Source organism: Vipera berus, assembly GCF_964194415.1.
Source record: "Vipera berus genome assembly, chromosome: 1".
Lineage (NCBI taxonomy): Eukaryota > Metazoa > Chordata > Lepidosauria > Squamata > Viperidae > Vipera > Vipera berus.
Window position 1 is genome coordinate 1,282,964 of NC_138202.1, and position 14,648 is coordinate 1,297,611.

At 49.1% G+C, this 14,648-nt stretch overlaps 1 protein-coding gene across 1 annotated transcript in view; it reads left to right on the forward strand.

Moving 5' to 3' along the window:
* FBN3 (fibrillin 3) overlaps positions 1-14,648 on the forward strand; it is a gene marked incomplete at both ends in the record, with an annotated part of 201,276 nt that overhangs the window by 22,602 nt on the left and 164,026 nt on the right. Inside the window, 3 exons of the mRNA XM_081314809.1 lie at positions 5,511-5,593; positions 6,333-6,431; positions 13,062-13,169. Coding sequence (XP_081170935.1) covers positions 5,511-5,593; positions 6,333-6,431; positions 13,062-13,169 — 290 coding nt within the window. The remainder of the gene's footprint in view (positions 1-5,510; positions 5,594-6,332; positions 6,432-13,061; positions 13,170-14,648) is intronic.

Here is a 14,648-nt window from a genome sequence, read left to right on the forward strand (position 1 = left end):
CCGCCCCAAGCTGGGGCAGAATTTCCCAGAATTCCCCCTCCGGCACAGCTGAATACCCTCACTCTGCTGCCCTTCACAGCAGGGCAGAGATTAGAGATGGACAAATCCTGTTTTGGAGTCCAGGTGCTTTCTCAAAAGGCAACTGGACTGCCTTGGGAAAAAAATTTCCTTGAAGACATTTTGCTTCTCATCCAAGAAGCTTCTTCAGCTCTGACCCTTCCAGTTCTTCAGTCGGAACCGAAGAAGCTCCTTGGATGAGAAGCGAAACGTCTTCAAGAAAAAAAAATCAAGACAGTCCAGTTGCCCTATTGAAAAAGCACTTTGGGGTCATTTTCCCTTAGGCTCTCTGCAAAAACTAACCAGGATTTAAAGGCCTTAGGGATTTAACTTGGTCTTCTGAGTTCCTTCGCATTGCGCAGAATGAATCCCAAACACGGCCCAACAAATGAGTAGTTTTTAATTTGGGGATGGGGCACGAGGGGATTACTGTAAAACAGGAGGTGGTTTTTTTCTCTGAGGGGGGGTCTTCTAAGCGCCGTGGAGAACGGCTACCCGGATTTAGCAGCTCTGAGCATTATCAAGAAACTCCTGCCTCGTCCACCCACCCATTCTGACGGATCCCAAACTCTGCCAAGTTGGTGGCCTCTTTTGAGGCAGTTTCCCCAGGAAGGTGGGAAGAATCCTTCTCGTTCCTCGAAAGCTCTCTTGCAGCCAGCCAGATCTGGAAGGCCTTGTAGCGGGGTGTGGGGGGGAATATGTGTTTTTGGAGGTCCTTCACAGAAAGAGGCTGGTTTGGTTCGGATCCAGAGGACTTGGCAGCAGACAAGCCACATTGCCAGAGCCTGTCTGGACTTGCTCGAGGTCAGCCAACTGGAAGGCTTGAAATGAAGCAGATTCCTTCCTTTGCTCCTCTTATCGGCTGTTGCCCCCTCTAGGACTGACCGGTTTGACCGCCTTGCAGTCCAAGGGACTCGCAGGAGTCTTCTCCAGCACCATAGCTCAAAGGCCTCAATTCTTTGGCGCTCAGCCTTTCTTATGGTCCAACTTTCACAGCCATACATTGCAACTGGGAAGACCACAGCCTTGACTATACGCACTTTTGTTGACAGGGTGATGTCTCTGCTTTTTAGTGTGCTGTCTAGATTTGCCATGGCTTTCCTCCCGAGGAGCAAGCGTCTTTTAATTTCTTGGCTACAGTCCCCATCTGCAGTGATCTTGGAGCCCAGGAAAATAAAATCTGTCACTACCTCCATTTCTTCCCCATCTATTTGCCAGGAATTGAGAGGGCCGGATGCCATGATCTTGGTTTTCTTAATGTTAAGTTTCAACCCAACTTTTGCACTCTCCTTCTTCACCCGCAACACGAGGCTCTTTAGTTCCTCTTCACTTTCTGCCATTAGAGTGGTATCATCTGCGTATCTTAGGTTGTTGATATTTCTTCCGGCAATCTTAATTCCAACTTTTGATTCCTCTAGCCCTGCCTTTCTCATGATGTGCTCTGCATATAAGTTAAATAGGCAGGGTGACAGTATACAGCCTTGCCGGACTCCTTTCCCAATTTTGAACCAATCAGTGATTCCGTGTCCAGTTCTCACTGTTGCTTCTTGGCCCACATATAGGTTTCTCAAAAGACAAATAAGATGGTCTGGTACACCCATCTCTTTAAGAACTTGCCACAGTTTGTTATGATCCACACAATCAAAGGCTTTAGCATAGTCAATGAAGCAAAAGTAGCTGTTTTTCTGGAACTCTCTAGCTTTCTCCATGATCCAGCGTATGTTGGCAATTTGATCTCTAGTTCCTCTGCCTCTTCGAAATCCTGCTTGTACTTCTGGTAGTTCTCGATCCACATACTGCTGGAGTCTAGCTTGTAGGATTTTAAGCATAACTTTACTAGCGTGTGAAATGAGTGCAATGGTGCGATAGTTTGAACATTCTTTGGCACTGCCTTTCTTTGGAATTGGAATGTAAACTGATCTTTTCCAATCCTGTGGCCACTGTTGAGTTTTCCAAATTTGCTGGCAAATTGAGTGTAGCACTTTTACTGCATCGTCTTTTAAGATTTTGAATAGCTCAGCTGGAATACTGTCACCTCCACTAGCTTTGTTGTTGTTCAGCTTTCCTAAGGCCCACTTCACTTCACATTCTAGGATGTCTGGCTCGAGGTCAGTGACCACCTCATCGTGGTTATCAGGGACATTAAGCTCATTTTTGTATAGTTCTTCTGTGTAATTTTGCCACATCTTCTTAATCTCTTCTGCCTCGGTTAGGTCCCTGCCATTTTGGTCCTTTAAAGGTAAAGGTAAAGGTTCCCCCGCACATGCGTGCTAGTCGTTTCCGACTCTAGGGGCCGGTGCTCATCTCCGTTTCAAAGCCGAAGAGCCAGCGCTTGTCCGAGGATGTCTCCGTGGTCATGTGGCCGGCATGACTAGACGCCAAAGGCGCACGGAACGCTGTTACCTTCCCACCGGAGTGGTCCCTATTTTTCTACTTGCATTTTTACGTGCTTTCGAACTGCTAGGTTGGCAGAAGCTGGGACGAGTAACAGGCGCTCACTCTGTTACGCGGCACTCGGGATTCGACCCGCCAAACTGCGGACCTTCCGATCGACAAGCTCAGCGTCCTAACCCACTGAGCCACCGCGTCCCTTAGTCCTTTATCATGCCCATTTTTGCATTAAACGTTCCCTTCATCTCTCCAATTTTCTTGAAAAGATCTCTGGTCCTCCCTATTCTATTGTTTTCTTCTATTTCTTTGCACTGTTCATTTAAGAAGGCATTCTTATCTCTTCTAGCTATTCTCTGGAATTCTGCATTTAATTGGGCATATCTTTCTTTTTCTCCCTTGCCTTTCGCTTCCCTCCTTCCCTCAGCTATTTGCAAAGCTTCCTCAGACAGCCATTTTGCTTTCTTGCATTTCTTTTTCTTTGGGATGGTTTTGGTTGCTACCTCTTGTACAATGTTGTGAACCTCCGTCCATAGTTCTTCAGGCACCCTGTCTATCAGATCTAATTCCTTAAATCTATTTGTCACCTCTACTGTATATTCAACAGGGATATGATTTAGTTCATACCTGAGTGGCCTAGTGCTTTTCCCTACTTTATTCAGTTTAAGCCTAAACTTTGCAATGAGAAGCTCATGGTCTGAGCCACAGTCAGCTCCTGGTCTTGTTTTTACTGACTGTATAGAGCTTCTCCATCTTTGGCTGCAGAGCACATAGTCAATCTGATTTCTGTGTCGACCATCTGGTGATGTCCATGTGTAGAGCCGTCTCTTGGGTTGTTGGGAAAGAGTGGGGAGGTTACATCAGGTCAATGGACAGCCATTTGTCTGAAAGGGTATAGAATGTACTGCCTAAGCAGGGGGTTGGACTAGAAGGCCTCCAAGGTCCCCTCCAGCTCTGTTATTCTCCTTCTTCTTCCTCCACCTCCTCCTCCTTTTTAAAAAGAAATTGGACGGTCATTTGTCTGAAACAGTATAGGGCCTCCTGACCAAGCAGAGGGTTGGACAAGTAGACCTCGGAGATCCCTTCCAACTCTGTTATTCTCCTCTTCCTCTTCCTCTTCCTCTTCCCCTTCCTCTTCCTGTTCTATTCTATTCTATATTCTGTTCTGTTCTATGTTCTGTTTGAATTCTGAATTCTATTCTATTCTATTCCATATTTTTCTTTTCTTTTCTATTCTATTCCATATTTTTCTATTCTATTCTATTCTCTATTCTCTTTATTCTATTCTGGAATTCTATTCTGTTCTATTTCTATTCTGTAATTCTGTTCTGTTTTATTTCTATTCTGGAATTCTATTCTATTCTGTATTCTACTCTACTGTATTCTATTCTATATTCTGTTCTGTTCTGTTCTATATTCTGTTTGAATTATGAATTCTATTCTATTCTATTCTGTAATTCTATTCTATTCTATTCTATTCTATTCTATTCTATTCTAGTCTAGTCTAGTCTAGTCTAGTCTAGTCTAGTCTAGTCTAGTCTAGTCTAGTCTAGTCTAGTCTAGTCTATTTCTATGTATTTCTATGTATTTATTATTCCAGCTTGAACGTCACTCCCACCAGAGTGATTCTTACTGCTTATCAACGATCCCATACGGAGGAAAGGAAACAAAACTTAATGTCATCAAAGGGAAACTATTATAACCCATAATCTAATATGACCCTTTCTGGAAGATGTATGATCCTCCATTCTCCTCAAACTATCCTAAAAGGCTACAGTCTTACAGTTCTTTGGTGAGCGGGATCTGGAGGGACCAGTTCTGTGATGGGAGGGGGACACCACCCAAGAGGCTCTGCTAAGGGATCCCGTTCCCACTCAGGACATTTTGTCCCGCTCATCTTGACCGATGGGCATCATGGGTATTCTTGGAAATCCTGGCAGATGCCTCCAGGCTGCTGAGCAAAAAATCCTGGCGGACGCTGGAGCTGGCAGATGTTTGTTGCCAACTGAAGACCCGTGTTGGGCAGGAGAAAAAAATTCCTCTCCTTCAGACTTGTTCCCGGCCGAGGCCCTGCGGGGGGTGGGGTGCAGAGAAGCAGCTGCTTCAGCTTCATTATGGTCAGACAGACTCAGACTTGCCAAAAATGAATGGCTTCTTTGAAACGATAGGAAATACTTGCAGCTTTGGGGCTTCAGATTTTTGCCTGTGGTTCGTTCTCCGAGCTTGTTTCAATGTAATTCCTGAACATTTCGTTACCAAATTGGGAACATCATCAGCAGGTGATGGTGTTACCTAGTTTGGTAACAAAACGTCCAGGAATTATATTAAAAACAAGCTTGGCGAACAAACCACAGCCCCAAAATGAATCATTTCTCTCTGCAATCTCTCCCCTTTGAGGTTTGCTGGTAAAATAACAAAGCGGGGTGGGTGGGCCTATTCTGCAGACCATGAAGGAGTCCTAGTGGACGATCACTTGACTATGAGCCAGCCGTGTGCAGCCGCCGCCAAAAAAGCTAATACAATCCTGGTGTCCTGGTTCCGACAGGTGAAACCCTTCAAAAGAACTTCGAGGCGTTGTTTACCTTAAATAATCTTTTATTCGAGAACCAAAGTATCGGCACTACATAGTCGAACCCAAAAACTGAATCCCCTCCACCAGATACAAAGTAACAAAGCACAATTCCCACCCCCAATAAACCGTCATAAATCACATTCCCCGATTAGCTTAGACTTTCTCCCCAGCTCTCCAGCCTGCCAAAACGCTATCAGCTCTGGGCCCGATGTCCTTGGGTTCCCACGGCTGAGTTATTATTGCTATGACTAGCTGGACTCTCACCCCTATCCCCCCCCCACCCCAGCAGCGGCTAACTCTGAAAGCATTAGTACCGTTGTAACTTCGAAAGATCACTAAGCCAACTTTTGTTAGTCGAGGATTACCGGTATAAATGTTAAATGTAATGGTGAAGTAAATCCGTAGACAAAAGCGATGGATCTCTTTTAGGGTTTCTTTCGGATCTTCGAAGCAAAATCTTTGGCTTAAACTGCCGGTTGCATTTCCATTTCAGACCGAACGTCTGCGGGTCCCGATACCATTCCTACTGCTGTCCGGGCTGGAAAACTCTCCCTGGGGGGAACCAGTGCATCGTCCGTGAGTATAAATGGGGAGTGTTTATATATGGGGAAATATCCACAAGATCAAAGTAGATAAGAACCACGTTTTGCTGTCTTAAAACATAAGAGGTGGTCCGGGGAATCCCTTGTCCACCATTTTGCTAGTTTGAAGGCACCAGGTGAGAAAGTGGGAGACGGGGAGTTCTAGTCCCGCCTGAGGCAGGACAGCCAGCCAGGTGACTTTGGGCCAGTTACTCTCTCAGTCCAACCCACCTCACAGGGTTGTTTGGGTGGGAAAAGGGGGTATGTGGGATAGGTTTGTCACCTGGAGTTAATTGCAAAAATAATAAAGGTGGGATTCAACCAAGGAAAAGAGGAGAGGAGAGGAGGGAGGGGAGGGGGGAGAGGAGAGGAAAGGAAAGAGGAAGGGAGGAAGAAATGAAATGAGGAAAGAAGGAAAAGAAAAGAAAAGAAAAGAGAAAGGAAAAGAAAAGAAAAGAAAAGAAAGAAAAGACACGGGTGTTTGCAGAGCTGCTTTTCCGCAACCGAGCGGATGGACCGGTGGCCATTCCAGGGAGTTCTGATTTGGGAACACCACACCTTCAACGGGAGACGACGTGGCCTCCTCCATCTTCAACCATCCCAGACTGACCTGTCTGCCAGCCGGGCTGCCTCTCGCACCCAAGCCCAGCCTTTGCTCCGGGCTGGACCACTCGAAAACCCCCCCCCCCATTTCCCACCACCTGGGCACTCAGTTCCTTCTCCTTTGCCGACAGCCATTTGCCGGAACTCCTGCGGCGACGGCTTCTGTTCGCGGCCGAACATGTGCACCTGTTCCAGCGGGCAGCTCTCGCCCAACTGCGGTGCTCTAGGAGGTGAGGAGAAGGCGTGCTGGCTTTTGTGTCTGTGTGTGCGTGCGTGTGTGCGTGACGGGGCCTGTCAATCTTCCATCCGTCTTCGGAACATCTGCTGTCGCTTGCACCCTTCCTGAGCTCCTCCGAGGAAAGTCAAAATGCAAAACACCAAAATATTGAAAACTTGCACACAAAAAAAGAGGGGGGGGGAAAAACCCCATACACAGCAAACAAAACATTAAAAAAGAAAAAAAAAAGAAAAAAGGGCTTTAGAAAACAAAAAGGCTTTGTGACTTCGGTTAGTGACCGTTCAAAGTCACAACGGCACAGAAAAAACGGACGCAAATGCCCGTTTCTCACACTTAAAGGACCGTCGCAGCCTCCCCACGTGATCAAACCTGAGAGGCTTGGCGACTGACTCATATTTATGACGGGTCGCCGTGCCTCCGGGGCCACGTGCCCCCCCCCCAATTTTGCGACCTTCCGACAAGCAAAGTCCACGGGGAAGCCAGATTCGCTTAGCGTCCGTGTGACTCACTTAACAATGGCAGTGTTTTCGCTTAAGAACAGAAAATCTGGGGCTCCGTTGCGGTGGTCACCAGAGGACTACCCTGTACACGTCACATCCTGTCACTTGAATTCTGACCCTCGGCCAACGTCACAACTTCCTACAATGAGGATAATCTTGTAATTAAGTTCGTTGGATGTTTCCCCAATCGAGGGAGACTCGAACCCCGTGTCGCCAGAGGGCAGGAGGGGGCAAAGAAGTCAAGAGGGCAGCTGCAGATGTGTGACCTAGATGTCACACTCCTTTTCTAGGTGTGTTGCAAGTAAGATGCACAGTTGTGGATTGTAAACTCGGGACTGGGCGCCATTTTGAGGTGGGTGCCCCTTCTTACTTCACCGCCTCTCTGGCCAGCCTCCGTGTCCAGAGGTTGAGAAGTAAAAATACAATTATTATTATGTTTTGATGCACAGTTCTGGGACTATCGTTATTGTTATTGGAGATTTCATCTCCAGTTCGATTTGGGACTTGTAAAAATCTAACGGTTCAAGTCCTGACCAAGGACCTAAAGATGCTTTTCCACACGGCAACTGGACTTTCTTGTTTTACCTTGAAGACGTTTCTCTTCTCATCCCAGAAGCTTCTTCAGCTCTGACTGGATGGTGGGAGTGGACAGATTTATACTCCTTGCAGAGAGCGGGTCATTTGCATCCTTTTAGAGAGTCGTTGAGGCCACCTGGAGGTTTATCTCTGTGTCCTCAGGGTCACCTGAGGGGTGCAAATGGGGGTGGAGCCTCCTTGGAACTGCTGGAAGGTCTGTGTGGTAGATTAGAGATAGGTAATGTCCTCAGCAGTTCCGAGATGGCTCCACACTCAGGTGTGGAGTATAAATCCTTCCCTTGCCCACCATCCAGTCAGAGCCAAAGAAGCTTCTGGGATGAGAAGCAAAACGTCTTCAAAGAAAAGCAAGAAAGTCCCGTTGCCTCTTGAAGAAGCAGCTCTGGGACAACCGTGACCTGGATGATGAAGACTCTCCATAGAGACCTAAGGGCTGTTAGGGTAATGTCTGAGTATATAGGCCGTTCCAAGTAAGGTGGGTTGTTTGTTTGTTTTTGCAAAATCAGGATATTCAGTTCTAGTAAGTTCAAAATTTCCATGTATCCAAGCAGCTCTTTGGGTATTGCTCCAAGGGCCCCTATTACTATTGGTTTATACACCACTGATTTCTTCCCCCACAGTTTTGCTCCGCTTCAAATTCGGAAATCACGATATTTCATTATTTTTTCCTAGCTGTTTCTTTTTAACTCGTGCATCACCGGGTATGACGTTATAAAGGAAGCAGACTTTTTTTTCTTGTTCGCAATATTATTATTATTATTATTATTATTATTATTATTATTATTATTATTATTATTATTATTATTATTATTATTATTATTATTATTATTATTATTATTATTATTTTGCCACTCGTCTCACCACACATCCCTAAATATTACCCGTAGTAATAGACTCTTCGGATGCTTTGCCCCAAAACATCTGGAGCACTGAACACTCTCGGCATTGACCGAATCCCCGTCGGTCAATTGCAGAAGGCAGCTTGACTCAGATCAGTTGACATCCTGCCGTGAGGCTCTTTAAGTACCATCCAGCATTCACATCTGTCTATCCCAGGTCCTTGGGAAGGACTCGATTGGTGGATAAGAAAATGCCAAACCTAGCCTGAACATCTGGCTGACTGTGCAAAACCAATCGTCATCGTAGCCATCTCCTAATATGGTCTGCTGGGTGCCTGTTTTCTTTCAGGATCTGAACAGATTTTTCTGCGGGGGATTCTGATTTTTTTTTTAAAAAAAGCAATTGCTAAATGACACACACAGACGCACACACACACACACGCATACACACATTCAGCCGGATTTTCACTAAAATTTCAAGTGTTGCTCCAACTTGTAGCTCATAAATGCCTTCGGGGCAACGGGGGAACGGGAAGGACTGGAAACAAGTCCTCCCCTGTATCGAATCCATCAAGATCTGGGATTTCCCCCCCCCTGCTAATCCTGGCTGCAGGGAGGGGGGCAGTGGGGCTTGGGAGGGGGGGCGGCCTCCCTGCCCCCTTCCCAAACCCAGGGATGGCTGGTCTCCTCCATGGGGCTCGGTTGCAGATGCCAGATGTTTGCAATCTCCCAGCAATGCCAGGAATTCGAGCTGGGGAAGGGGCTGGGGGACGGGGGGGGGGGGCTGCATTCCAGCGGGTCCTGGGCTGGGTGGCTGGGAGGGAGGGGGGAGGAATGAAAGAAGCCGGGGACGGAAGCAAGAAACCCGCTCCCTTTGGGGCCGAGCTGGTCCAGGCACTAGCCCAGAGGATCTTGGGAGCTGCAGGGGCAGCCTCAGAAAAGGGGTTGGGGGGCTGCCACCCCACCCCACCCCCTGTTGCTGTGAAAGCAAGACCCTCCTCAAATGGAGTTTCCATTCCTGGCCACCAGTTACCACCCGTTGTCCCCCCCACACTTTTGGGAAACAATTATGGACAGGTGGATTTAATAATGTTCCTGGAGACCGGCTTCCTGGTTGTGGAAAGATACACATACAGACACACAAACACACAGATAGACACACAGACACACACATTTGGATAGACACAGAGAGAGAGAGAGTTAGCCGCACACAGATAGAAACCCACATACAGAGAGATAGACACACAAACACACCTAGACACACACACACACACACACATGCTGAGATAGACACACACAGACAGAGAGAGATAGACACACACACACAAAGATAGACACACAGACGGACACACAAAGAGACACAGAGACACACAGAGAGAGATAGACACACAGAGACACATATACAGAGATGGACACACAGAGAGATAGACACACAAAGACACACACACACAAATAGAGACACACACAAAGATAGAGACACACACACAAATAGAGACACACACAGATAGACACACAGAGAGAGATAGACACAGACACACACACAGAGACAGATACAGAGAGACACACAAACACAAATAGAGACACACATATAGAGATAGACAGAGAGAGAGAGAGAGAGAAATGATAGACACACAAAGACAGAGACACCACACACACAAAGACACACACAGACACAGGGACCAGCAGATCTGGGCCCCTTGGATGCAAAACAGGGCTTCTCTTAAAGTACTTGCAGTCCCCGACTTACAACGCTTTGTTTTGCAGCCATTTGAAGTGGCACAGGCCCCCAAAAAGGTGACTTAAGTCCTTCCCTCACATTTACGACCGTTTCGGTGTCCCCGTGGTTGCGTGCTCAAAATCCCTTGCAAGGTACAGGTTGTCCTCGACCTATGACCAGGACGGAGCCCAACATTTATGGCGAGACATTTGTTAAGTGAGTTTCTGTCCCATTTTATGACCTTTATTGTCACAGTTGTTAAGTGGATCGCAGTGGGGGTTAAGCTAGTGATATGGCCGTTAAGCGAATCCGGCTTCTTCCCCATGGGCTTTGCTTGACGGGAGGTCGCAAAAGGGGATCACGTGACACACACACACACACACCCCCCGGAACACCGCGACCGTTATAAATACGAGTCGGTTGCCCGGCATCCGAACTTTGATCATGTGACCACAGGAGGCATTGCAACGGTTGCTAAGTGTGAAAAATGTCCCTTTTTTCAGCGCCGTTGTCACTTTGAACGGTCACTAAATGAACGGTTGTGTCAAGGACTACCTACGTCTGTGACGGTTGCAGCGACCTTGGGACAGCCCTGCGAGGTAGGCCGGGCATTGCCCGGGACCCCAAGTCTCTCATGAGCATCTGTGGCCGAGAAGTACCTATCGAGTGCAACCTCACAGCTCGCCAACAGGGGGCCTTGCAGACCCCCCAGCCAGGGGTCCCCTGGGCTGGACCGCTGCTGAGGGCCGCCCCCCGGCCACTAACCGAGACCCCTGTCCATTGCAGCCCCCTCCCGCCGCAGCCAGACCGGAGGTGGCCACAAAGGCAGCTTTTAAGAAGAGACCGGACAGCCGCTAGTCTGAAATGGTATAGGATCTTCTGCCTGGGCAGGGGGTTGGACTAGATGACCTCCAAGGTCCCTTCTAGCTTTATTATTATTGTTATTATTATTATTGATCATCGCATAGTCAGCCAGATGTTCAGACTGGATTTGGCATTTTTGTCTACCTATCGAGTCCTCACCAAGGACCTGGGATAGGCAGATGTGGATGTTTGATGACGATGATGACGATGAGGAGGATGAGGATTAAAAGGGTGGCACGGAAGCTGCCCGGCTGCATGCCCATCCTTGGCCCACCCACGGGGCGGGGGGGGAGGAAGAGGCTCCAGGCCAACTTGGTCCCAACTCAGCATAGGCCATCCTCGACTTACAACAGTTCATTTAATGACCGTTCAAAGTTACGACGACAGTGTGGAAAAATGACTTGGGAGCTTTTTTCCCACTTAACAACCGCCGCCACATCCCCCAGGATCACGTGATCCAAATTCAGGCGCTTGGCAACCGGCATGTATTTACGATGGGTTGCGTTGTCCCCGGGGTGTGTGTGTGTCACGTGATTCCTCTTTTTGTGACCTTCTGACGAGCAAACTCAATGGGGGGAGCCGGATTTGCTTAACAACCGCGTCGCTAACGTCGCACTCGCGGTGATTCGCTTAACAACCGGGGGCGAGGAAAGTAATCAAATAGGGCCAAAAAAAAAAATCACAAATGCCCGTCTCGCTTCACAACAGGCATTTTGGGCCCCGTTGTGGGTCGTACATTTGAGGACTCCCAGGAGAGATAAGTAGGCCCGGCTCTGCTTAGCGAGGGATGGGAGACCACTCGGAGATTTCAGGGCTGAGGCGTTAGAAGGCAAAGGTCCCAGAGCTCAAGAGGTCTAGGTTTCAGGGGCTGGCTGGGACACATGGGCCCTGGAGCAGATGGGGAACATGGTTTGAGGCTGGATGGGGGTTCGTCCGGGAAAGGATGACCGCAGCTCCTGTCCATCGGGTCCGTCCATCCGCAGGTGGGGGGACCCTCTCAGGAGGAGCTTTGTGGGGTGGGTTTCCCCCATTTTTTACAGCCACGGGGACCTCCCTCCCCCCCCAGCTGCCTGACCCACCCACTCAGGCAGGAGAGGGGGTCGTCAGCTGGGGACCCATAAAAAGGGAGGGGGGAACCGCCGTAATGCTCCTCCAGTCAATATTTGGGGACTGGAGCCTTAGCAACCTTCACATCTGGAAAGGAGGAAAAAGACGGGACCCCCAGGCTGTGCCTTGTCCAGCCCTGGGGGGCGGGCGGCAGTCTCTGTCTCTCTCTCTCTCTCTCTCTTTCTCTCTCTCTTTTTCTCTCTTTTTCTCTCTTTCTCTCTCTCTCTCTCTCTCTGTCTCTCTCTCTTTCTCTCTCTCTGTCTCTCTCTCTTTCTCTCTCTCTCTCTTTCTCTCTCTCTCTTTCTCTCTCTCTCTCTCTCTCTTTTTTTTCTCTCTCTCTTTCTCTCCCTCTCTCTTTCTCTCTCTCTCTCTCTCTTTCTCTCTCTCTTTCTCTCTCTTTCTCTCTCTTTCTCTTTCTCTGTCTGTCTCTCTCTGTCTCTCTGTCTGTCTCTCTCTCTCACACACACACACACACACAAACACACACGTTTCGAAAAGTCCTGCCTTCACTCCTTCGCTGTCTTCTTTCTACTCGCCTATCCATTTCTCTATCTCCTTCCTTCCTTTCTTCCTCCCTCCCTTTCTTCTTTCCTATCTCCTTCCTTCCTTCCTTCCTCTTCCTTTCCTTCTGTTCTCCCTCCCTTTCTCCCTCCCTATCTCTTTCCTTCTTTCCCCCCCTCTTTCCTCTCTTCCTCCTCCCTCCCTGTTCTTCTATTCCTTCTTTCTTTCTCTCCTTCCATCTTCCGTCCTCCCTCCCTCCCTCCCTCTTTCCTTCTTCTTCCCTCTCTTCCCTCCCTGCCTCCTTCCTCCCTCCCTCCCCCTTCCTTTGTTCCTTCCTTCCTTCTTTCCTCCCTCTTTCCTTCTGTTCTTCTTCCCTCCCCATCCTTCCATCCCTTCTCTCTTTCTCTCCTTCCATCTTGTCTCCCCCCTCCCTCCCTCCCTCCCTCTCTCTCCTTCCCCCTCCCCCCTCGCCCCACTGACTCTCCTCCTTCCTCCCGCAGCCCCGTTGTCGTCGTCGTCCTGCAGCACCAAGTGCCTGAACGGGGGCAGTTGTGACGAGGAGGCCTGTCTGTGCCAGAAGGGATACACCGGCGCCCACTGCGGCCAACGTGAGTGGCAGACCCTCCACCCAACCGCGGGCGTCCCTGCCCGGAGGCGCCGCCCTGCTCCGGGGGGAAGCCATTCCATCCCGCAGCTCGTTTCCTGAGTTGTTGGATTTCCCGTCTCACCTGGTGGTGCCCTTTAAAAAAAAAAGCCTTGGGTGCGAGCTCTGCCATCCCCCGCGTGTCCAGATGACCCTCTTGGAAAAGCCACAGTGGCGTCACGCAAACGAGCTGTGTCACTGCCGCTATGTGACCGACACGCATAACGGCATTGGCGTTGTAGGTGCGACGGGATCTCGACACCGGGGATGTCGCCTGTTCCTCCTCCTCCCCACCCCACTTCCTTCCTCCTCCCCCCCCCGCTTCCTTCTGGGTTCCCAGGTAACTTCCCATTCCAATCCACCGATTGGAGCTACCCCCCGACTTACAATGGCTCACTTAGTGACCATTCAAAGTTACAACGCCACTGAAAAAAGCGACTTCTGGCCATTTTTCACGCTTAACGACCGTTGCAGCGTTTCTCCCTCCCCCCAGGTCAGGCGATCAAAATTCAGAGGTTTGGCAACGGACCCGTATTTATGATGGTTGCAGTGTGCCGGAGTCACTATGATCCCCTTTTGCGACCTTCTGACAAGCCAAGTCAATGGGGAAGCCGGATTCACTTAACAACCGACTTCTATTTATGACGATCGCAGCGTCCCGGGCTTACATGATCCCCTTTTGTACCTTCTGCAAGCCAAGTCAACAACCGTGTGACTTAACGTTTGCAGTGATTCAGTTAACAACTGTGGCAAGGAAGGTCATAAAATGGGATGAAATTCAATTAACAACGGTCTCGCATAGCAACAGAAAGTTTGGGCTCAATTGTGGTTGTAACTTGAGGACTACATGTACAAGTGTGGTTTCGGAGTGAGGTATTATCAATATGCTGATGATACCCAGCTTTTCATCTCCACCCCGAACCAACCCAGTGATGCCCTCGACGTGATGTCCCGTTGCCTGGAAGCGGTACGAATCTGGATGGGGAAGAACAGGCTCCAGGTCAACCCGGCCAAGACCGAGTGGCTCTACATGTCGGCATCTCGTGTTGTCCAAGATTTACCATCTTTGGTTATGGGGGGAGAGGTGTTGCCTCCCGTTGATAGGCCGCGCAACTTAGGCGTCCTCCTGGATGCACGACTCGACTTAGATCATCATATAGGAGCCGTGGCCAGGGGGGCATTTGCCCAGGTTCTCCTGGTGCGCCAGTTGCGCCCCTATCTGGACCGAGATGCCATACGTACGGTCACTCACGCACCCGTTACCTCCCGTATAGATTACTGTAATGCTCTCTACATGGGGCTGCCCTTGAAGACCACCCGGAGGCTTCAACTGGTGCAAAATGCGGCCGCGTGGGTAGTGATGGGAGCACCCCGATACTCCCATATTACACGCCTCCTGCGTGAGCTGCATTGGTTACCGGTTGTCCACTGGATGAGATTTAAG